This window comes from Cygnus olor, chromosome 16 (genome assembly GCF_009769625.2).
Source record: "Cygnus olor isolate bCygOlo1 chromosome 16, bCygOlo1.pri.v2, whole genome shotgun sequence".
NCBI classification, from domain to species: Eukaryota; Metazoa; Chordata; class Aves; order Anseriformes; family Anatidae; genus Cygnus; species Cygnus olor.
This window is the reverse complement of record NC_049184.1, coordinates 12,237,510-12,262,516: the sequence shown is the minus strand read 5'-3', so window position 1 is coordinate 12,262,516 and position 25,007 is coordinate 12,237,510. Positions and strand designations below refer to the sequence as shown.

At 40.5% G+C, this 25,007-nt stretch overlaps 1 protein-coding gene across 5 annotated transcripts in view; it reads right to left on the bottom strand.

Annotated features, from left to right (window-relative positions):
* Window positions 1-25,007, bottom strand: part of CDH4 (cadherin 4) — a 657,011-nt gene that overhangs the window by 162,453 nt on the left and 469,551 nt on the right. For all 5 annotated transcript variants that reach the window (XM_040575638.1, XM_040575636.1, XM_040575637.1 and 2 more), the window contains one exon: window positions 13,473-13,696. In XM_040575638.1, the coding sequence (XP_040431572.1) occupies window positions 13,473-13,696 (224 nt within the window). The remainder of the gene's footprint in view (window positions 1-13,472; window positions 13,697-25,007) is intronic.

Here is a 25,007-nt window from a genome sequence, read left to right as displayed (position 1 = left end):
GTGAGCGTGGGGACAGATTATGAAAGGATGGTCAAATAATTTGTGCTCTGCTGAGTTTACACAGTGGAATGAGTCTGAACTAAAGACAGACTTGAGAATTAACATGAATCCCAAAGCTCCGCGTATACTGAAATAATTAGTGTCAGCTCAGCAAGGCAGTACCAGCCTTTTTAGTCTTTATGAAATATTTGCTGGCAGGTGACTAGACAGTGACTAGCTTGCTTGTCACTCTTGATGATGTTTTCCTACATTAGAATAAATCATCAACATGACTCTGAATTTGGTATGTAGAATTTCAAAAGCATCTTGCGACAACTATTTTTTTTAAACAACATTTCTTTTTTATCTTCATTTGTTGACGATGCATTCTCATGACCTTAATTTCTCTGGTGTTGTTTAAATACGTTGTACATGTTTTCTGCTGTTTAAAAGCTGTGAGACAAATGCAGTAACAAAGTCTGGTGAGTACGAATGCCAGAACTATTCAGATCTCTAGCTGAAACATCCAAGAGCATCTCTGGAATAACAGCAACAACTAACCACGCGCCCCAGAAAACTCTCCTGTACTTTTGAGTTTTCAAGGATATAAAGTTCAACTCAAAAGCAGAATATGACACCAAATTAAATTAATTATAAAATACAGCTTCAAATTCTGTTTTTGCGGAATAACAGTTTTCACTGAGATAACAACTGCTCCTTCTCTCGTTGCCTTACTGGCCATATGCTTTCCAGAATCTCAGGCAGAGATCTTTGAAAGATAAAATATTCCTCTACCTTTTGTAGTGTCATCAGAATACAATCTGTCCACAGTCCTTATCACAATCAAATCAAGCATATCTGATGCTGCTGCTTTAGGGTGGTTTCCCTCCTGTTGCCTTTGTGAGGTGCTTTCACCCTGTTACGCGTGAGGAAACAATGACAGGCATTCGCAGCAAGATAGAGAGAAGTCCATGAATTCCCAAAACTCCACCTAGTGTCTTAAATATTGGGTTACACGAATTATGATATCCTCCAACTCACTCTGCACTCACAGCCTCAGAAAGACCATTTTATGTGCTAGGATCTGCTCCCACCATGCTGAGTTCAGCAGCAGAGCAGACAGCAGCAGCACTGAAGAGATGCTCTGCACCTTCAATGCAGGCTGAGACTGAGCTTGTGTCCAGCTGCAGGAGGTCCTACTACAGCACAGCATTGTCCATCCCTCCTCCATCTGCCTCAGCGGCATCCCCAGAGCAGGAAAAGGAGCTGAAGCTGTACTTGGACGTGATACTTAAAGGCTGTGTTTGCACATCTGGATTTTTCTAAGCATGTCTGTATTATGCATAAAACCATCCTCTCTACACTAACAAACAATGCTGACAGTATTCATGAAATGCCTCCAGCCTAACCTACTCTGCAGCAACTCCCACATCTCAGATCCATTCATGAGCACAGGGAAGACGTATCTACAGCTCCTGATTTTCCTGATGAGCTGTAGTCCACACCATCTCAACGTCAAATTCACCAGACATACCGTTAGAAGAACTGTCCTTCTTGTATGTCAGGAAATCTGTCCAGAAAACACTGCATGCTTTTCCTAGTCTCTGGCATTTAAACTTTGGTTTTAGGCAGAAAGAAAAAAACTGAACAGAAAATCTGCTTTCCTTGGTTTCTAAGGCCACATGCTCTGCTCTGATGAAGAGTCACATCATCTCCTTAAGACACAAGCCTGTAAGACTGTGTTGTTGACCATGATTCCTGAGCTCTGCTCCAATGGTTTTCAAATGACATCTACAAACCAACACAGTTCAGGACTACCTAGTATGTCTGGAACAACTGAATTTGTTTTACATCATGTTGGAGATATCCCTTTAGCAAGGCTACATGGGAAATGAAATCCAAGTTGCAATACCACAGCTCATTCTACAGCAGAAAGAGAAATACATGCCAAATGGAAATTTAAATCCACTTTCCATTCTGAAAATGACACGGTGACGTTTATAATTCGTTACAACACGATCAAATACCAAACGTAGAACATGTGAGCATGGTCTTTGGCAATACAGATAATTAAAGAAGCATACGATTCTATGATATAAAATTGTCATAATTTAGTAATTATGCCTGTCTATTACTTTAGGACATTGATAAGCTAGAGAAATACAGCTAAACCAAAACGGATGAAAATCTTAAAGTTCAAAGAGAAAAAGTGATTACAAAGTGTGGGATGAAGAAAAACAACAGGACAAAAGACCATGCTGAGATGTAAATTTTTTATGGATTTGGATTCGGTATGATTTAATGCCTTAGTCTTCCTGTTAGGGCAGAATTGTTTAAAGCTTGGTAACGAAGCAATGCAAACCACTCAGTACTAGCTGTATTATTTAAAACCTACATCCTACATCCTTTGCTCCAAACGGGTGAGGTTGTAAGGTGCTCCAACGGAGCCCATTTATGCCATGACACCGAGAGCTCATAGAGACTCCTTGCCTGCATTTAGCACTACCAGTAAAAGACAAGGTGGAACAGCCATGTAGCTAGTGGCTGTCTATAAGTTCCTGCCACTTCAGTCTGTGGCTTGAGACCTTCAATTTTTGGGAAACTTGGGCTAAGCTCAATCCTCACTCACAAAAGAAGTTGAAAAAAAAAACCACATAGAAGAGGATGTGTGGGTTCCCTGTAATACCAAACCCTATGTCTACTAGTGAAAGGAAGGCTGTGAACCACTGACTTTCCACTAGTACACAACTAAAACCAGTGAGTGTGAAGAAATACCAGCTTTCACCTTCCGCTACACTTAGCACTAGCCAGTCTTGCCAGCTGGCACGTCTCCCCTCCCAGCCAACCTGCCTTTGATATCCGTCAGCCTCTGGCTACAGAGACATCTGGAAGTTATTATCCAGCAGAGCGTATCACAAACCCATTTACATAATATAATATCATATTTTGTGTTCCTGCTTAGCTGAACATTTTGGATCACTCTAATGTTTGGGTAAATAAGCCACCATTCTCTGCATATAAATAACTGTGCGTCTTAGGGTATGTTTGTTAGAGATTATTAATTTTATAGGGCTCAACCCGCAAAATGGATGAATGCTCTGGATTCAGCCATAAAATAGACTATTCTTGCATTTGAAATAAAATCTGTGATGGAAGGTGAGGTAATAAGGCTTTTATTCCCCAAGTATCAGTATTATTTATGATTTAACTTGTTTTATTTATATGCTAGTCTTATTATTTTTACAGAATCTTTAACACTTTGCACTAGACATTTTTCAGAAAAGAAATAATACTTGGCTTGCTTTGTTTCAAGTGTCACTCCTAGCGTTTAACTGAGGCAACGTGTTTTTGATACACTTTTATTAATGCTAGGAGATACAAAGACAGCTTTAGTCCATTGTTCAAACATATTCACCTTCATCCCTGTTATCAATATGCATTTTGAAAACTTCTACCATTTTCTACCACAAAAAATCGATTTAAAAATATTTAATCTGAAGCATTTTTGCTTGTTTCCATGGTAGCTGTGAAAAGGACAGGAGGAAATGGTATTTACCAAACACAAAATAAGACAATGAAAATATAGCTTAGTTCCTTAACAAAGGGAACATGAGAGCACTGCTAAATAAACAGTTGCATGAGTTCTGTTCTAAGGAGACAACATTTTGCTGACATCAGGGATGGCAGTGGAGGACGAATGAGCTCTTTTTTCCCAAAATACACCATTTTCCCAGTTTTTGATCTTCTAGCAGAAAGAGATATTTCATTTTGTGTTTTCATACTGTATAATGAAAGGGTTGCAGAACAAAAGGCAAATTTATTTATTTTAGGGTAATTGATTCCTTTGTATTTAGGTCATTGCTGAATTTGCCGAAGTTGAAGGCAGGAAAGTATAGTTTTAAGAAGATGAGACTTCCTATTTTAGACTTCCTTTTATTACAGTCTGTCTATGTGAAGGTATTCTTTAGGAACCATGCAGGTAAGGAATCCATAATTTGTTTTTCTCCTTATCTACCTCCTGGAATTCTGTAATGACTATCTATATTACCTCTATTTACTAATAGTTTTAAGCACAGTGGTAAATTTAATCAAAGAGAGCTTCATATCACGTCCCATTGCCATCAAGACATAAATTGCTATTCATGAATAATTTGTGTCAAAGTGTTCTAAAAACTAGTGTTTTAGCAGCAAGATGTTCCAATGTGCACAGTACTTCAACAGGGGCATTAAATTAATGTGTTTGCAGAGAAGCCACTAATTGACAATGAGACGTGATTTTGGCAGTAGACTTCCACTTTAAAGATAATGAACAGTGTTCAGATATAGAGAAGAACCCCCTCTGCTCCTAAAACTATACTAATAATTCCTGGAATAAACAGGAATAGAGGGAACCAATCCTGACAGGATATTTCAAGTGCCAAATCAAGCTGTTTGATCATCACGACTTACAAAAGCAAACAGTGGAATCTCAGCATTTGTGACCTTTATCAAATCTGGCTACATACAGTCAGGAATGTTATGTTTGGTTAGGAACTCATTAAACAAAATTACCTCTCCATTTATAGAAACCATACAATTACAGTATAAAACATTTTAATTAAATCAGCTAGTTAAGCAAAAATTCATTACATTTTTTTTTTTTTTATCAGTTAGCAGTGGGGCTGCATAGAGCAGTTCACATTAGAGTCAATTAGTAAGAAAAATTGTCAGATTTGGCAAGTGCAGGAGCTTCCAGAACACATCAGCTGACAGGGAAGGAAAAGTTTGACTAAAATCGAAAAGAGTTATGGCCCCCAGAGGAGGAGAATGAGCCATGTAAAATGCACACACATGCATCAGGCATGCCAAACACACAAGGAGCCTGTGTCAAAGCTGAGCAACTGTCTGAATGTGCAGTGTTCCTTGATTTCTGAAAAATGATATGTGCATGCAAATTTAGGGTTGCAAGGTACCTGGCTGGCTTTGCAGGCTTTGGAAAATTTTAACCAGCACAACTAGTAAAACGTGATCAGAGTGACTGAGGAACCAAAATGTTCATTAGCATTGTAAGGACTGCAAAGCAAGAAAAAAGCTGAAAAAGAATATAAGGTGAAAACAGGAACTATTCAAACAGGTAGACTATAATGCTCATTTGTAAGTGAGGCAGGAAAAGATCACTTTTTTTTGCAGAAGATGCAGCAGGGCCTTTACTGGGCAACTGTAATTAAATGTGAAGTCTGGACTCCAGAGGAAAGACACCCACTAGCTTGTGGCAAAGCCCACAAGGTTGCCGCAGAAGACTCTTATTCAAAATGACAAATGCTATTTAATCTCTTTGATCAGAAAACCTAACAAGGTTAGTGGTGCAGACAAGTAACTAGTAGACACAGACGGGAGCCAACGTGCAAGCTTGTGTGTTGAGCCAGCATGGCTTTTCATGTAGCTGCTGACCAGGAGACCTACTTTGGGACAGAACACATTGATTTCCCAGTACAATTTAATCAATTTACTTGAAATTCAGAAATTACCTGCACTCACCCAACACCTTTCATTTGCCCAAACCTTTGGTAAATTATCACTGTTTTAAGTCAAAATTTGGTTAACATCACCAAAGCACCTCAGATGCTTTGCTTTTGTATTAGCAGAATATGGAGAACCGCAGGCAACAAACATACTCATTATCAGTCACAAAATGCAAAAGGTATCTCTAAGGGGAGAGGAGTTTTGACTGGGTTGGAGAGGCAGCACTGTATTGAAACTTATTCTGTAGTACCACACTGCACCAATGATTAGAGGTATTGCCTGTACTGTGCACTGCTTTCAAGATTTTAAATGATGCTCTTCCTCTTCCATTCTCTAGAAGAATAGCATGCCAAAGCAGGTACATAAGAAATCCTTCTGCCTTTGGTGGAATCTTTTATGGTTCCCACAGGTTTCAAGCACCTGTGATCCTTTCTTGTCATTGTCAGGCTCTGAATATTACAAGAGCTTTCAATGAACAGAAGATGACATCATCTACAAAGCATAGCTCTTGATGTACTTTTCTTTCTCATTTTAAGGCTTGAACATCTTATCCCAACATGAAAAGTTCTGATGAGGCTGTTTCCTTGTAAAGCTCCCCACATCAACTTGACCTTTTCACATTCCCTTTGTAAGATCTAATCTTGCAGTGCTTCTTAGGTAGGATTGTTTAAGAAACATCTAAATTACTGTTGTACTCTATCTTCTAGTGTTTATAAAAAGACACTTCTACCTTCAAGTTAATGTCATTCTCATAATTGGAAGAAGCCAAACACAATGGCTTCAGAACTACAAGTACTTCTCAAGAGTGTGGCTATTAAATTGCATAGTACTGTGTGCTCTTCTACATGTTACCTGTTATGATATCTATAGGACAGGAATAAAGGTGGTGGATCTTGGCATATATTATAAAGTACAAAAAAGCACACAAAAAAAACCTAAAACGACACACTACTGTAGCTTGATATTAGCTCTTTCATTCTGCAAGTATCTCATCAAGAAAAATGCATGAAATATCTGGGCTGGAAAGCCTCTTCTTATACCCCAATAAAACTTCTAATGAGTAATTTTACAGGCAACATTTTCAAAATTGCTCCAAAAAGCATTTCTGTTGCTTCTAGAACTCAGCCTGTTACAACTGCACTTCATCACAGAAAGAAGCAGGAGAAAATCTACCCCTTAACAAGCCTGTGAAACATTACTTAATCTCATTTTATTTTTCTAAAGCCATGAGGTTCAAAAGCTACATGAATTAAAATAATCATAATGAATTAAATGTAACAATATTCCTTCTACTCAAAATGTTTGCAAGTAAAAAGATCACAAGAGATTTAAGAGATCACAAGCACCACTGCTCCTTTAGCAAAAACCAAAGTAATTCATTCTGGTACTTCTCCCCAGTGCTAGCATGCGAGTTTGCCCTTTCAAGTTATCCTTTGGTTATTTCAAGAGGCTCTTGAGAAAAGGCTGTTCTTCTTTTATTCCCCAGTACTGGAGTGCACCTAAGCATATGCTTAAATTTGAACACATGAACACATTCAATTTATCCCCATTTGCATGCTGAAATTTAAGTGAGTGTTTAAATGCTTTGCTGGACGGAGAGAGTATCTGAAATCCCACCGCTACCTGGTGGTACAGACAGCCTGCTCAACCCACCCAGCCATGCTGGATGCTCAGGGCTGCCTGCTGCTCCTCGCTCCTTCAGCTGGCGATGCCAAGGAGGCGGAACATGAAGCGGCTGCGCTACCAGCATCCAGCCAGCAAGTATCTGACCTCCAGAGGCTGGGAGGAACCGAAGCTCTTCCTCACCCAGAGCTTGTAACTGTGATACTGTCTCAGTTCGCTGGGCAGAAGAAAAGAAAGGTGGACTCTCAGGGCCCCTGACAAAGGCTTTTTTTTTTCTAAAGGATGTGCCTGCATGAAGGCATTTTTGTCTTTTACTCAAACTTGTGTTTACATGCAACATGGATCACCACAGCAATGAGGAGTTTTTTTTTAGGAGATTCAGTCCAAAATGTTTTTTTGAAGCAGCAGTCAGACTCAAGCAGTTAACAACAAAGAACGTGAAACCAGAGGTCAAGCGCTTTGATCTCGCGAGGGCATGGCGTACATCACAGGCAGGCAGTACGCAGCAGTCCGAGGGCTTTGTTTTATCAGCAAAGACTTATTTCTGTGTAGGTAGTTCGATCCTTACGACTTCTTTTTGTTTGAAGGAAGACAGATCTGGAGTGAATTTCACTTCAGGATGATCTTTCTAGTATGGCTTTGAGCCTGACCCTTGGTAAGATGCTGACTATTTAAGAACTAAATGCAGTGAGTGCAGTGCTCAGAAAGTTCACGTAGTGGGCTGATTTTCCAAAGCAATGAGCACCTGTATGTCATATCTTATCTTGGTTTCAGTGCAAGGCAATGTGATTGAACACACCTGAAAATCAGGTCAAGGAAGTTCACATGCTGTCACAAACAGCACTTTCTGCTCACGCGACGATTAACTGCTAGATGTTCAAATTCACTTAAGCATGAAGTCAGACAAGTTCACCTGACGTGTCTCCACCAGACTTCCACAATTACCATGATCAGTTTCACTGGTAACAGTTATATGACATTAATGTATTAATTTACCCCCAGAAGTGGTCAAACAAGGTGGCCTTGTGGCATCCACTGGACAACATAATGAGCTGGTCCTGAAAATGTGCATAAATATGGCTAGAAAAAGGCAGGATGAGAAATACAGTCCTTTTTCTTCAGCTCCTCTCTAGGGATAACACAACTTGCCATAAACTCCATCTCCTTGATGCCATGTATCATACCTCATCCCAATACAGGGGAAGGAGGGAAGGAAAACAACTGAGGCAGCTTTTCCCCTCCTCCTTCCAAGCACACCCACTTGAAAGTGTCAGGGTAAACGGGAGCAATGGAAGCGCAACTCCTGCTTAAGCTGTCATTTTCTTCCATCAGGGGAAGGATATGTCTTCATCGCTCCCAGGCCCCGTGCAGAGCATCCTGGCTAGCACAATAACTGAGGTCATAAACATGATCGGTGCTGAATAAGCCTTTCCTTGCCTGGAGACCTTTGTATTTGTGATCAGCAATAAAAGGCTGTATTGGAATTTAAAATCTCAGCTAGGTAAAATGCCAGAGATGATTATTTAAAGGCTTTAAATCAAAAAAGCTGGCTGTAAGAATCAGCTTCTCACATTCATATTGTATGGATGTGGATTCCTACCTCAGTAATGAAAGAAGCCCCAAATAAGATGAGACATAATAAAACACAAGCTAGACTTAAGCAAGGATTGGTTTTTGACAGTGTTTCTCAATGTTTTAAACACTAGCTGCATACCCACATATTTGCAAGATTTTAATTGCACAACTTCCAGTGATTTAACAGTGAAAATTACAGTTAACAGATTTAACAAAAATTTACGTATTTCCATGCTCAGAATTTGAGAATCTAAGACAATGAGAAATTTAGGTTTACACAAACATGTTTCAAAGAAAACAATATATATATTTTTTTCTTAAGTAAATCACTAGCAGCAAAGATGACTGTCATTCTACATGTACTGAATGTATCCTGGATGTCCAAACTCTTTTGCTATGAATTCCTTTCTATGCTGTATTTCTGTGATTCCGATTCTAATTCATGGAGAACAACAGAGAAACAGGAGAAACTAAAGAAGAAAAAATTGCCAGAAATGACTTCTCATTTTTAGATGCATGTAACCACTGAAAAATAAAGCTCAAAATGAAAGAGTGGGCCAGAACTTCAGATGAGACAAACCAGCACTGGGAGTGAAGGATACTGATCAGCAAGGGATGACAAGGAGCTTGGACTGTATGGACATGGTGATAGTGCAGTAAGTGAAGCACGAAGGGCTATATATGCATTCATGCACTTCAGAAGATTTGAGTTTCTGCAAATAAGAAGCAGAGGGCACTCTGAAGACTGAAGTCTTCAGCAATGTCACTATTCACAGACATAATCTTCATCTGTAGACTTGTGGTTAAATCAATATCCAATTGTTATACATAACAGCATGCTCTCTTAGAAAAGAAGACATTGCACTGCTAATTCCAGATAAGTAAAGTCTGGCTTTACTGTGTTTTCTTCTGGAGAATTATCCCACTCAAGTTTATCTTTCATAAATGCTGACACAAGCTACAAGGACTTAATATTATTTCATAAACAACTTTTTTTCTTTTCTTTCTTTTGCTTCTTTATTCCAAATTATACCCACAGGTCTGACTGATACTTTCAATTGGAACAACAGGCAGCCAGACAAGAACAGTGTAAGAAACTTTATCTTAAGTATTTATTGTTATGCTAGAATATCACTCAGTTTCCTCTGGGGTAATTCGTCACTCCTGTGGGAAATATGTGACCTCATTTGCATTTTCTAATTGAATTGCTATCAGGTTTCCTGCAAGACTGAACAAAAAAAGTTCCTAGACTTACTAACACCACTTGTATTAACCAAAAAGTTTACCTTCAAATGCTTTCTGGGGAGGAAGGGAAAATGTATGCCTCATGTATCATAAAATGTGTTTTTAAATATTTACCTTCTTTGCCATCATTTCATCCTATTAGCATTAAACTTTACTGTAGTCATTGCATTTTATTTTATTTTTTTAAAAGCAGTTGCCAGAGAAGATTTGCAGATTTGCCCAGGTTATTCAGTTATTCAATGCAATTAGCACATTTATTACACCAACATTAAGAAGCAGGGGAAGCTGTCACTGTATTGGGTCACTTGCCATCAAAATGCCAGCTTGCACCCAGAGTAACTGCACAGCTGTGGAATCTGCAGCACAGGCACAGACTCTGATTTTGCAATGAAAGCACCCCAGGGGATGCCTATCCTGACAGAAGCTATCCTGAATTCATTTGCTACCCACCCTGAGGATGTGCTGACCACCAGCAAAGCTCTCCAAACCTGCTATGCAAATTTCCTTTCTTAGATGCTGTGATAATAAAGGACCACAAACACAAAGGATCGCATTCTTGAGGGTCTGAGCCCTCCTGGGAAGTAGACTGCTCTTTGCAGGCAGGCTATAGAAGAAAGGGCTTGGTCCTTCAGGACACACTGTGAATTTGCATCAGAGCAGGGACGTCACTTCTGGTCCCCCACAACCTTGGCTGATGCCTCAACAACATCAACTTCTCTTATATTTACTCTGTACTAACCATTTTACTCTGTACTGACCTCCACAAGAAGCCAAATGTCTAATAATGGCCTTTAACATGGGATAATTGTATTTTCATGAAGCTTTAATCCATGGAAAATCATAAACTAAATTCAGATTTGGCCTTTCAATGATGATTCAGGAAGGAGAAGAGGGGCAGCAAGATTTCCTCGTGCAGTGAGGCTGCCCCAGCTGATGGCTGCCGGTCACGGAGAAGCGCCCTGAAACACAGATGCTGGGCAAGCAAGCCAGAAGGACTTGTTTGCTGTAGGTGCCAGCAAACAGAGATCACTAGGTGCAATAAGGCAGATTTCATGCCAATTATTTTTAATGTCTGGGAGCTGTTTAGCATTTTCACAAAATCAGTCACGTATTTACAAAGTAAAATGGAAACGGATGCACGCGCTAGAACAGAGTTGGTCTTTCCCTCTCTCACGTTACCTCCTCCGTTCTCTCTTGCATTTGCCATCCACATACCCTTAATATACCACAATAGTGTGAAAAGTCTTTAAAACAATGATGTAGTTATGCTTGAGTCATATTATACCTTACAAAAACAAATGTGAAGTTTGTTTCTAGTAAAAGCCATGAAATGTAGTATATTAGGGTCACGGCCTGAAACATATTGTACTGGATATTGTTGTTTTGTTTTTTAGCATAAACACTATTATTTTTGAAATAAACTCATAATCATATTTATTTCTTTAGTAAACAAAGGATTATTTTGTTGGCAAAAAAGCACAAGCATTTAAATAAAATAGAAGTCAAATGCCTGCTACAGGAACCCACAATAAAACTCCTTGTGACCTTGTCATTAGTCTTGTCTTCTATATTTTTTCAGCCTCAAACTATACACTAATAAGGCTTTTAGAAAGGAGGGATATGAATTTTAAAAAGCTTAACGCTCTCTATTTTGAACCAGAGTTCAGCTTATATTAACATTAGATGAGTGTCGAACCAAATATTTTACTAAAGCAGAAATGTGTACTTACTCAGTTTTCTTTCTGCTACAACAAGAAGAAATTTAAAGCAGTATATAAGACACCTTACTTTGTGCCTTCAATATTTAATTACTTTTAGAGGGAAGCAGTATTTCTTTGGTTAGAAAATGGCAAATACAGCTGACATAACATACAGGGCTTAGCTCTATCTCGCACAAGCCAGACTTTTACTGAAGAGCAGCAGAAATGTATTTATATGACTCTAAGTCATGCAAAACCTCAGGGGTCAGTCCACCGGGTGACTAATAGATTTAAGCCTCTCCAAGTCTTTTCCATCTTGTCTCACACATGATAAAAATTTCCCCAAATGTTGCAAACTCTCACGTTGCAGCATTCTTACAATAAGGCACAAAAAATCTCTCTCCTTCTTTCCCCTCCTCTGCCCTCTCTGCCCAAGCACTGCAGCAAAGAGGAGATGAGAGACCAGTCTTGCTATTTGACAGCCACCACCGTGCATTAATCCAGTCTACAGCCACAGCCAAATGGCCCTGCCTGTCCGTTCCCAGGTGACACCCACCTTCACCCTTGCTCTGCAAGGTCTTCAAGACCCAGCAATAAATCAGGCTCCTCAGCCAATTTCCTGCCAAATTTATGCTTTATGCTAAAGGTAACCCCAACTATAGCAATGTGTTTAAACTGCCCAACCATCGAAGAACTGAAGAACTGTTTTTTTTTTCTTTTTTTTTTTTTTTTTTGAATAGGCAGCAGACAGCATAACCACATTTACTCAGTGTCGCACATGATTTCAGCCCAGACTAACACTGAAAATGAAGAACTGCTGCCGAAGATAATATGGAAGAGGTGGGCCAGAGACAGCTACGCAAGGAGCAGGGCAGAAGAAATGTGTTTTTGTGGAGCAGTCCCTGATTTCATTGCCACTGCGCAGCCCACGGCTGTATTTAAGTGAAGCAATATCGCTGTCAGATTGCTGGGCAGGGACAGATCCTTCCTGCTTTCGAGCTATGTGCATGAAACTAAGAAAGCAAGCAAGCACTGGTAAACTCCTGTCTCAAACACTGAATGATGCAGGCTTTGGAGCTGGTGTTGACTACAGCTGTGGGGAAGGGAGGACGCGGGCACCGAGCAGAGTTTGCCACTGCGGTGCCACGTTGTGTGTCGCTGCCCTGCTGGTGCTCACAGCCTGTGAGCAAATGTCCCTTAGCAGGCAGCAGCAATGCTCCCTGTCCTCGCTGCACTGGAAGAAAACAAGTCCAGATCTTCATCTGGAATCCCTGCCTGGGTGCACGCATCACTCCCGAGGAGCTGCAGGACCATGCAGAGTGCTTGTGGAGAGCAATGAGGCACTGTGAAAGCTCGGGAGATGTCTGCAGCGCAGCAGAAGCAGACAGTGCACGACTCCAGGACTACACTGTCACAGAGAAATCTGAATTTAACCTTGTGTTTCTCAAGATTATGGTTGACCTGGCCCCTGGAGAGAGAGAGGCACCTTCTGTCTGCAGGTTTTATTTCAAGTTGAGGTAGAGCATTAGCAATGAGAAGCAAACACAAGGTATATAATAGTATATACCTGCAGTACATAACAGATCCAAGTGGTTATTTAAATATACAAAAGTATGAGCTTACAGAATGCTTCCCCACTGGCAACCTAAAATCATTTACATCAGGGAGGATCAAAGAATATTTGCATGAAATTTGCTGCTGCTTGTGGCATTTTCTACCTGCACACGTGCCCTGGAAGCACAGACCAGACGACACAAACAATCCTATGCTGCATGTGACTTTTAAAGGCTTAGGGAACAGAGGCAAACGAAGAATGAAATAAGAAAAAGAGTTCTGAAAGCATCTTACCTTGTGTCCATTGTGTTGCGACTTCTCTCCCACCAGAAACCTGATGATCACCTCCCATCTGCCCAGGGTCTGGGGATCCCAGGCGGTCACCATCAGGATCAGCTGCTTCGAGGGCATTTGCACCTGGCGGACAGCATACATGGTCCCATCTGCTCTCACCTTGAAGTCCAAGCTGTTGGTTTCATACCGAACTCCCTTGTTACCGGCACAGTTATTAAATTTTACTAGAACAGAGAGCAAGAGATGGAAGAAACGTGTGAGATTGGCGTGATAAGAAAAGCAATCAAATACAAGTTTCAGACATTTAATTTTCACTGATGTCTTCTATATCTCTAATAACCATCAAGGAAATGATTTAACTGTTTCTTCGACCTTTCAGGAGTGCTCTTGTGCTTTATCTCCATTCCCGGGGGAAGAAGTTGTAAGCCATTTTTAAAGTATTTGATACAGTTTCATTAGATCTCAAACAGCTGTTCCCCATTTCTACAAGTGGATTTTTCCCTTGTTGCCATTATCTTTTAAATTCGACTGGAGTCTATTACCCACACTGTGGGTATTTTTTTGCACGAAATGTTCTCCGTTTCCCTAACCCTTCAATAACCTACTTACCAGATAGCCTATTTGCACATTCTTAACTGAAATTTAAAAGCCCAGAACAATTCCATTATCAGAAATATAGAGGCAAAAAAATTACACAAAGAAGAAAAATTAAAACCATTTTGGGGAGTGCATCCACTGGTGGAAGCAGGTACCCACAACCAGAGCTGCCATCCCACCCTGGCCGACCACTCCACACGTTACAGCTACAGCAAAGAGGAACTGTAAAACTTTGCTTCACAAACCACAACTCGTCATTTAAAAGCTTACACTGTCGGATCCAAGCTCCCCAATGGCTGGTATTTTTATTTTTGGCGTTTTTCGGTCAAATTCATTTACAGTCTAGTTTGAAAACTGTTTTTATTGGCATTATGAAGCATGTCACATACATTAGGCTGGAAAAAAACCAAACTATTATATGACAAAATTGACAAATCTGATAGAAATTGAACCTGCAGCTAATCACATAGGAAACAAAACACTTTCTGCCATTCAAGTAATCCACAGGGTGGAACACATGTGGTGAAAGAAAACATATTGTACCCGTAAAAATATCTCAAGTGAGTGTGAATGGATATACAGCTTTCTAGCTAGTCCCGTTACATGGGCTCTGTAATGCTGCAGCTTCTGAGAGCTTTGCAGCAATGCTCCGAGATAAGGAATACCAGCTAGCCCAGGTCTGATGTTGCCTCGGCAGGCACTTAACTTTGGAGAAGAAAAGCGAGGTAAGATGAGTCCTGCCTAGACTGGCTGTGGTGGGAAAAGGGCGTGCAGAGGCAATCCAGGCTAGAGGAGCTCTTGGGGCCAGTCATCTCTTTCTCCTTGTACCATAGCTGACTGCTTCTGCAGTGCTGCTTTGAGCTGAATCAGGGGCTAATAGGGATTTAAAGAAAAACACCCAGGGGATGCCAAAGTGGAAAGAAAAAGGAGCCAGGAAACTGCTAACCAAAAAGCCCCCAGTACCACCACACCGTGGAGAAGTGAGAGGAGCAGATTGTGGTGGAAGAAGGAATTAAACAAAGTTTTCCCAAGTTCTCAGCGCTGACCACAGGACTCCTTTTTCCCTCCTTCACCGTACTGCACCTCTCCATAACTGGGGTGCTGTGATCATGCCATAACCATACATCTACAAAGGCTTTTCAGGCTGTGTATTTATTTAAGCCACATTAGTACTTTTTTATGTGTGTGTGGTGGGAACTGTTACCTAATGACATAGTAAATTATTAAGCACAAAGTAACTGTCACACACTGATTTACAAAAAAGAAGATGGATAAAGTTACCTAGTATATAAAAAGTGTGGGTAATGCTTTTAAGCAATTTCATCATTATAGACTACAGCACTAGATTCTGGAAAGCCAAGGAAAACAAAAGGCCCTTAGCTTTGTTTTGGAAATCAAAACTGCCTGTCTTTATCTTTCACTGTCATTCAGCCTGCAATAAATAACCTCCATGTCTATCTCATCTGAAATGCTTTAGTCCAGACATTTGACCAGTTATCTCTGCTTTCTATCTCCAGAAGCATAACAAATGGTTTTTGGTGTAATAGGGAGCAGCATCTCCTGCATTACTCACAGTCTGAATGAAACATTGGCCACCATTGTTGTAAGGGACAGGCTATCACTTAATTGCCACTTTGACCACAGTTTGAAGCTCTTGGCATCTTGCTTTCAGTCACTGAGTGTCAGAGCAAGGTGCAGATAGAAGACTGCAGATTCGGCAATCTGGAGTGGAGGATCTCTGTCTTATGAAGGTGAGACTTCCATCAAGCTCAATAAAGAAAAGAAGAAAGCTTACACTTCCATGGTTTCCAGGGCAGCTAAAAATCATCTCAAAGTTCAAAGTTCATGTATACAACTTGAAGCAAAACTTTAAAAAGATTTATGACTCCGTGATGAGGCTTCAAACTTCAGCATTGCCAGAGCTGGAGCTCAGGCCCCTCTTGAATTTCCACATGCCATGAAATGCACGGGCCAAACCCAACTGGTGCCAATGGCTACCAGTTCACACAAGTCAGTGCTCTGCCTTGAGGTCAACCGGCACACAACAGCTCACCTCCAGTAGGCCAAAACTTCTTATCTCCCCAAACAAGGTATTACTTCTAAATCATCTACTGGGAATAACGCATGGACCACGTTAACTCCAAAACTCTGCTGTGCTATCATTGACCTGACCATAGGGACAATCCCAGGCCAGTGCTCAGACTTGTGCCGGCACTCACTCTAACAGTAAAAACATAGCCAACAAGCCTGTCCATTGCCTCCATTTAGTTTTAGACTAGCCTGAAATATAGCAACTCATGAAAGCACTAAATGAGGTTAAACACACACAGTCACTGGCAGCTGCAAGAACCGGCAGTGGACGCCTCGAGCAGCTGTGATGGCCTCAGAGACCCACGAGGTGGCTGGTACCAGCAGGGAAGGTCTCACCACCCCTTGAGACCACCCTGCTGCACTTCATCTATCAGGAACTTCCGCAAATCTCCCTTGCATTCACAGCTATAACAAATATGTGCGAACACATTGAGTGCTTTGCTGCTAAAGCGTTATTTATTTTCAGCTCCATGCCATCAGCATTATTAGAAAGAAGGTACATCAACTGGCGTATTATTGCACTCTTCTGCTATATAATGGCAGTGCAAAAAAGCGACTTCTATCTATACCTCCTGAAGTACCAACATATCATATACGAAAAGACATTTGAAGAAGAGAGAAAGGAGTGATAATGACCGCACATTAAAAACAATTCAGAGCTTTCTTTGATTTTATTGAGATTAAAAGAAAGCCCTACAGTGTACTAGTAGTCTGAGAGAAAAAAATAAAATAAATCCCTTCCTATACGTGTATGTAGTGATTTCAGGACTCAAAGTACTTAAACATCTGCTTAAGACACAGCGCATTGCTCCAATATGCTGCTCTGGTGTCATATGTCACTGTGTCGACTTTTATGCTCCATTATCTAAAAATGGCTACCTCTTAGACAAAGTCCCTCTGTGACTTGCTAATTACTTCCATTAGTTTAAAACAAACTTGACTAGAGACAGAGAAAATCCTGAGAGAAATTAAGTTTAATTTTTTAAACAAGCAACATGTCTGCTCCACATTGCTCTTCCCAGGTAGCACACGTAGATGAATGCTCGGCAATAAATCAGACACAGCCAGCTCCTCCGAAGAGCCCTTAGGAACTGCAAGCACAGGAAGCTTTCAGGGACATAGGAATTCTATAACACTTAGTCTCTGCTGGTGACTGCACCTCGCATGACGGCCTGCATGACAGCAAATAGGCCCCGGCCTGGACAACAGCAAATAGGCCCTGGCTCACCCAAGTCGCACCCCATGAGCTGCATGGAGGGACTCTGGGGACACACGTGGCAGTATGGAAGTGTCTCAAAACCAGGCCAGGAGAGGTGGCATGTCCCATGGTGCTATCCTAGGCATCGCTGATACTACCAAAGCCAGGTAAGAGCTCAACACTGCTACAGTTCAAACTCTCTGTGATGAAATGCACCAACACTTTTGTGACAAGTTTTTGACTAATCGATGCACCATGACAGGCAGCAATTTATGTTCTCAATTAGATGATACACGATCTCATGTCAGAAAAAACTGCTTCAGTAAATCAAAGTGCAGAAAGCCCAGGCCGATCCCCTGCTGCACCCCTGTGGGTGCTGCTGCTCTCACTGCCTAGGCCCCGCGTCTGCTGTGGCCATGGGTGGACACACCTTCGGCAGCTGCCAAGGACACCACCACTGAACTCCAAAGCATCTCTCACAACAATGAAAACTAGATATGGCTCTCAGAAAATCCCACCGTACATTAGTTTCACCCAATATCTTCATTTAACTGCTGAATGCAGACCCCTGTGACTGCCAGGTGATGTACTAAACTCAATACTAAATTCACATAAAAACTTCCTCTATTCCACCAGTAAAGACCCTGCCTCACTCCCAGGGCATACTGCAAAACACACACTCACTCATTGTCTTGTGTAAGGGAGTACAATAAATGCCTCAAAAATTGCTAATCATCCAGCTAAGTCCTCTGCTTTCCCTCAGTTTGAGGCAAGGCATCTGTGGGGGACGTCCACAAACAGATCTCAATGCAAATGTTCTCCTGCAGCCACTACTAATAAGAGAGCTCAACTTTGCAGATCACTTCAACCACAGAGGGAAGACAATTCAGAAACTCATCAGGGCCTGAATATTAGGGACCACCACGCTGAGCTGCTGTTGGGTACCGCTGTTGCTATTGCTCTAGGCACCATTTGTACACAGCACAGAAGCAGTACAGATGAACTGCTCACATTTTCACCACATGGTTGCAAGGACTGCCATTAGTAATCCTATGCTCGTTCTCCTTGTTTCCCTGTGAAAATGATTCTTTGGAATGTTACGTGACTACTAGGAATCAGTTTTTATATGTATATACACACACACATATTTTTCTATGTATATACATATAGAATCACATATACACATATTTAATATTTTTTTCAAATATTTGTGTATATATTTGGAAAAAAATCACATTGTTGTTCTGTACTAAATACCATGACTCAAGAAAAGGAGGTGTCTTCCATATTTTCGAATTCCACCTCACCTCTACTCTATGCTCTCATCAAGACAGAAACTAAAATTTCATTCAATGGCAGAAAATCATTTTTTTAAAATTCCTTTAGAAAGCTGTAAATCTATGCAATTTGCAGTTGATGCAACTCTTGACTTTAAAATAATTTAATAAATAAACAAACATTGGCTCTGTTTACCAGACTTAGATCTCTCCGTGGACACAAATCCATCTTTCTTTGACCAGTTTGAAGTCTAAAGAACACTATATGAATTTAACATTCAAAAGCTGGAGCATCAGTAATTAGGATTTCAGATAAACAGCAGAGCCACACATCTATCATTTTTACAGGATGGTAAAAAAAAAAAAAGAAAACTTTTTTTTAATATACTCTGGAAAAATGTTCAGTGATGCTTATCGAAAGCTTATGCTGAAAACAGCATCAAATGCCTGATGAAAAGAAAACCAAGAAGGCACCCTCATTAGCAGGCTTTTAGGTTTAACCCTTTACCCTCATCATTTTTAATTGCTTCTCTATGAAAGGAGGAAATACAACAATTTGATATGCTGAAATAGGTATTGAGTGATGGACAGAGAAACTGCAGGAGTCTGCAGCAAACTGCTGGGCATCTAAGGAAAAAAATGGTATCTTTCTTCAAAAAAGACACAGGGTAAAAAAAAAATTCAACAAGTTTTGCATTGTTCTCTTTTATTATTTAGCTTGTTAAGCTAGCTGGACAGAGTCAAATGATCAAGTAAGGATCTTGAAAGATGTACGAATACACTGAACCTCCTTGCCCTCCAAATGTCTGAGAAATATATTGAATTTAATAAGACTATAAATGGTATAAACCAAAGAGTTCACTTTAAGCCTTATCCTTCTGGATTCTCCTTTAACTTCTCCTAGTCCATTAAAAAGTGCCCCCTTTGGCAAGCTACACAGTGCTGCAAGAGCTAGAAGGATAACATTTATTAGGATATACCCCCTGGCATGCCATCAGCCCACGGTTCAGGATACAGGTCCCTTTGGGACTCCGTTTTCACCATGGTTTCAAGTATTAGCACTGCAAAGTTGTTTTGTTCCTGATGAACTTCAAAGCAGCAAATACATACCCCTATTTATAGTAGGATCCTTTCTCTTCCTCAGGTCGTGTTTTTTGAGCAGCTTCCTGTATGCCTGGTGTGCTTGTGATGAACCTGCACTGCCAAGCCCACCCTCACAAACACCTCTAATATGGGGATGGCTTAACCACGACCTTTGGAAATTTTGGATGTCTGAGTAAACTGCAGAGTCCTGAGACAAAAACATCCCTTTCATGTGATGTCTAGCAAATGGCTTCTTTTCCTGCCCTGGCACTTCCAGCCCAACGCTCCCACACACCAGCACTCATCACCTGCATGGGGCTGGCAGCAGCCCTGGTCAGCATTTGCTGGTGTGTCACCACATCAAAAATAAAAACAAAACAAAACAGAAAAGAACTTCTTAGGGGACAGGAACCTGTTGTCTATGAACAGGGAGGAAACCACTCAGTTAAGCAAAAATACCTGCATATTCCTCAGAATCCTATGAGCCCATTGCATGCTCGCAAACTGATTTCTCCATTAAGTGCTAATGCTAAATGAAGAGCGCTGCGTGTCATTGGAAAGTTTCGTTTATTTGAGAAAATAAGTATGTAATATAAACTTTTACATGGACACATTTTCGAGGCATCTTACCTTATGCTCATACAGCCCCTCCATGATTCTGTGAGGAAATTCTTTTACATCAGTGGGAACAAACTGCAGTCAAAAGAATTCTCCCTGGCCACACTGGAACCCACAGCAAAGATGGGAGCTCAAATTCAGGCTCATAGTTTCTTATTCAAACTGTTAGACTGCACTGCCTCAATCACCCATACATAGGCTGACCAAATATAAGAGAGAAAAATTTTAAATGGGAAAATGGACTTTTACAGGCACTTCAAAAAGCAAATTTCCAAATTAGCACTGGGTTAAAAAATTAAGAAATGTCACACAGCTTATTACTGAAATTGTTCAATAAAGCAGAGTCCTACAGAGAAACATAAATGCTTGGTGGAATTCTGGAACCGAAATATTTTATGTACAAAAGTCTAATGCTGAGAGGAAGACAAAAGGATCCTGTTTCTCTTGTACTAAAAGAACAAATACATACAGGTACAGCGGGCTTTTCAACCACTGCGAAAGAACTTGGAAATGTTGCTGTTTCAGTGTTTTGTGGAAACAAAACCTAATTTGAGCCATTCCACTTACAAGCAATGCAACATATAAGTCCTGAGTGCTATTTCTGTCGCACTCCTGCATACAGTTAATCCAATATTATCATACAAAGCACAACTAGATTTGCTTTGCAGTTAATAAAATACTCAGAGCTCTTCTCCTTCTGTACAAGAAAAACAAGGCAAAAACAGGAAAAAATGATAGCTGTAAAACCTGATAGAAATAATGTATAATTTTCAACCTGCCATTACTAATTTTATAGGTTACATTTTCAACCACATCCCCATAAAAAATATTACACTAATAAACTCTTAGTGTCTTTATTTAATATTTATAGTACTGTGGGAAAACCCAACTTTACTGGTAAAAGGTAAAAACAGCTATTCAAAAAGCTACTTCAGAGTCTAATAAACATATCCCTAGTGATCACGTTTAAGAGTATACAGTTTAAGAAAATGCTTTGATACAGAAAAATGTTGGAAATAAATGGATGTATGTTGGTTGGTATACAAATGTGTATAAAAAGTGTGCGTATCCATACCCTTCATAAAGCATTGATTATTCTTTAAGGGTTCGCAGAGTAAAAAACAAAAATAATGAATGACTTAGCAGAATTAATGAACTGCCCAACATGTATCAGCTGCTGAAAATGTTTAGCATGATTTAGCATTTTCTTTATGCTACTTTCTTGCAGTACAGAAACCTGCTGCAATTTTACCTGTTTTCCATATCTCAGGTCAATGTTAAACATCACAACCAATTTTCTGAAGATTATTTATTATCTCTGAGCTATGACTTCTAATATTTGCCTTACTGGAATAACAATAAATCACCATAACAATTTACCATATGTAATTACATTAAACAAGATCTTTCTTTATTTATCTTCTTGTAATCTTAAGTTACAGTGAATCATCCTATACTGAATATGCAATAATACAAAAATCCTGGCATTTCCAACCTCTTGCATTTGTGTTAGAAGTGACTCCATGCGCTAGTCAACCGGTAACACCTCTGCAGCAGCCAATGAGGAGAAATCTATCTCCAGCAACAATAAGATAAATTCGAAAAGGCACATGAAAGTATTTTACATTAAAAAATATATTTTGAATTTCCCCACTTTAAATTCCAAAGCTCAACCCCCTCCACGATCAAATGATCTATACAGGATTTGGGCACACATTAGTAAACTTCTAACTACCTCGTGTTCAAGTTCATGTTGTGCCCTCACACAGCCAGTACTGCCTCCAACAGGTTTTATGGGGAAAACTGCAAGCCTTGTTCATGAACAGTAATTTACTGAAAACAAAGCAAAACAAAACTGTGGGCTTGGTAGAACTGTACAGAAAAGTCATCTTTTCATTTCCAGAGCCACCTAAATGCTTTCAGTGCCTTTTCCAGCTTTATATTCAGTTTTAGCAGCTCTTGCTTACACACGGTTTCTGTTTCTATGGCCTGATGAAAAGAAATAGGAACAATACGTTTCAACACACTGAAATCGGGATCCTTTAGAAAGTCATTCTGTCACCTGTACAGTCAGCCAGTAGCAATGAGGAGTTGAGTACATTAAAAAAAGATCTAAATCCCATTCAAACAAAACAAAACCAGCCCTACAGTAAACAAAACCCAAATCCCAGACACTGCCTGCCTCCTTCATATTCCCACCAGTGCTATTTTTCATTTACTTGAAGCCAATTCAACTAAAATATGTTTTTAAGAGGGGAAAAAAAAGTGTATTTCACTTTTGGTATTGGAATTGGAGGGGAGTACAGACCCCCTGGAGAGAAGGACTGCAGAACATGATAGAAAAGATGAATCACTGTGGCAACAGCCAGCCAGCCATTAATTTTCAGCAAGCCAGGAGTTGGTCCAATTAAAGCAGGCTTCTTTCTCTACATTAACATGCTTTATTCAGTTTTTTTTTTTTCTGCAGCTAAAACATCATCTCGAGACCCCAAAGGCTTTTCTATTTAGGATCAATCAATCTACCTTGCTGCACTGTAAAACACACACTGTCAGCTCTGAGGCTAGCTCAAAAAAGAGCAACAGCGGAAAAAATTTGATAAATCGACATGTTCTGGCAGTTAGTAGAGGGATTCTTCCTACACTGTCACTTATTTTTATCTGATTAGGAACCAGTATTAGTAAAGGGAATATTACCATCTATTCTCTTCCTGATATTTAGAATTGGGCTGGGAGGAGTCATTTGATCCCCAGTCTTCTAAATCCAAGCCAGAAGCTTACCACAAAGGCAGAGATGCTACCCAGCTTTCAAAAGGCAGCGAGTTCGTATTGGATTTGCATGATGTGGAACTCAAATCTGAGTCTTTTCCCAGTACAGGAACACGAACCTCCATCTATTAGCACTCCATGTTAGAGACATTTGCTGCTTTCCACATTTTTATGCTCAGTACTTTACCCTGGGTGTGCAACCTCGCCTCTGGTTTTCTAGCACCTATTTTGGCAACAATTGCTTTGCCTGGGATTTCCTTGCCCATTTGAGATCCTGTCACTCTCCCTCTGCCCTACTGAGACATTTCAAAAATGAATAAATAATAAATGAGCCAGAGGCCAGTAAGAAGGACGCCAGTAAGAAGGACACATATATGGTCTGAATTCCCTTGTGTGGGAAGGGCAAAGCAGCACCCTGAGCTGGGATAACTCAGAGGATTACCCCTTTTTGTGGTGAATGCCACAGTAAGTACGTTGGCTTCCATTCCTGTTCTCGATAGACACCTTTATCCTTGGCTAAAAACCCTGACATAGTTTCATTACGGCAGTCCTCCTCTGTTCTTAATAGTAAGATAGACCAAAAGCCATTGGGCTGAGTAGATGTAGCTTTTAATAAAAATGAAAATAAAGACAACCCCGGTTCAGCAAATTTTGATCATATCAACTGCATGGCGCTTCCTGTCAAATGTTAACTTTTTATAGACAACCATCTTTACTCTTTGCTCTTTAAATTCCATGCATCTGTAGGATAGTACCGAGATTCACGATGGCACTAATGAGATCATTTTGCAATTAAAGGCTAAGTAGAAACAAACCTCTCACCACTCTACAGGAGAGTTTGGGTTCTCTGATTAAGCAGCAGTAAACAAACCTATTTCAGTGTTGGTCCTGTTGCAGAGGCTCTCTGATTAACTCTCCAAACAAGATGGACTGATTGACCCCATGGATTAATCAATGAGTTTCTCAGCTTCAGAGCAAAGTGCAAGTTGTGGGAGTTACCTGCAGTAGTATGCATTTTAATTATTATTACCACAGCACTGAGTACGTAAATCCCAGGGCACTTTATCTGGAGGTTTTACCCATAGCGCTAATTATTTTCACAACACTCCCATGTTTGTCCAACTACCTACATGGGAAAAGATTTTAAGCCTCACTACATGTTTCTTGAGGAAAAGCTACAGATTTGATAGCAGACTAATGCAATAATTATAAAGGGAGGATCCTATGTAATCGCAGGGCAACCTCTAGGCTAAAGCATCTGCTCGCCCACCCTCCCATGCAGGAGCATCACCGTGAGAAGCTATAGGGTGGATGGGACTGAGGGAAACCTGGGGTGTGCTGCACCAAGCACCTTCCCCTAAACAATCCTGGGCAGGGCAGAGAGCCCCAGCCCTGCCACTATCAGAAACATCCACGGTGTGGAGCAGTGGTGGGAGGCAGGTGAGCACGCACAACATCTGCACCACTGTAGCCGTCCGCGCCAGCTCCCACCTGCCCCACCGATAACAGCCCCGCACCTCCAGGGATTCTTCCTCTGTCCCAGATCTATCTTATTTCAACTTGTCAGAATGGTATTTGAAACACACAGGGAGCTGAAGGAAAATTTCAGGGAGAAAAAAATGTGAACACAGGCATTCGCAGCCTAGGAAGAGAAGTTGAAAGAGATGCTCTGACCGCAGCTGTGTCAGATAGCCTCCGGCTCTTCTCTTCTCCTGCTCTTCAAAAGCAAACAAACTCTCAACTCCTAGAAACAGAGGCTGCACATGTCAGGAAAAAAAAAAAAAATCAGACGTACCAGTAAAGACACTGAACTCCTCACTGACTTGGCTTGCGTGTAAACAATGACAACTTTGGGCTTGACTGTTCTCATCTTCCTGAGCCTGGCTCAGGAGCAAAAGTGCACTC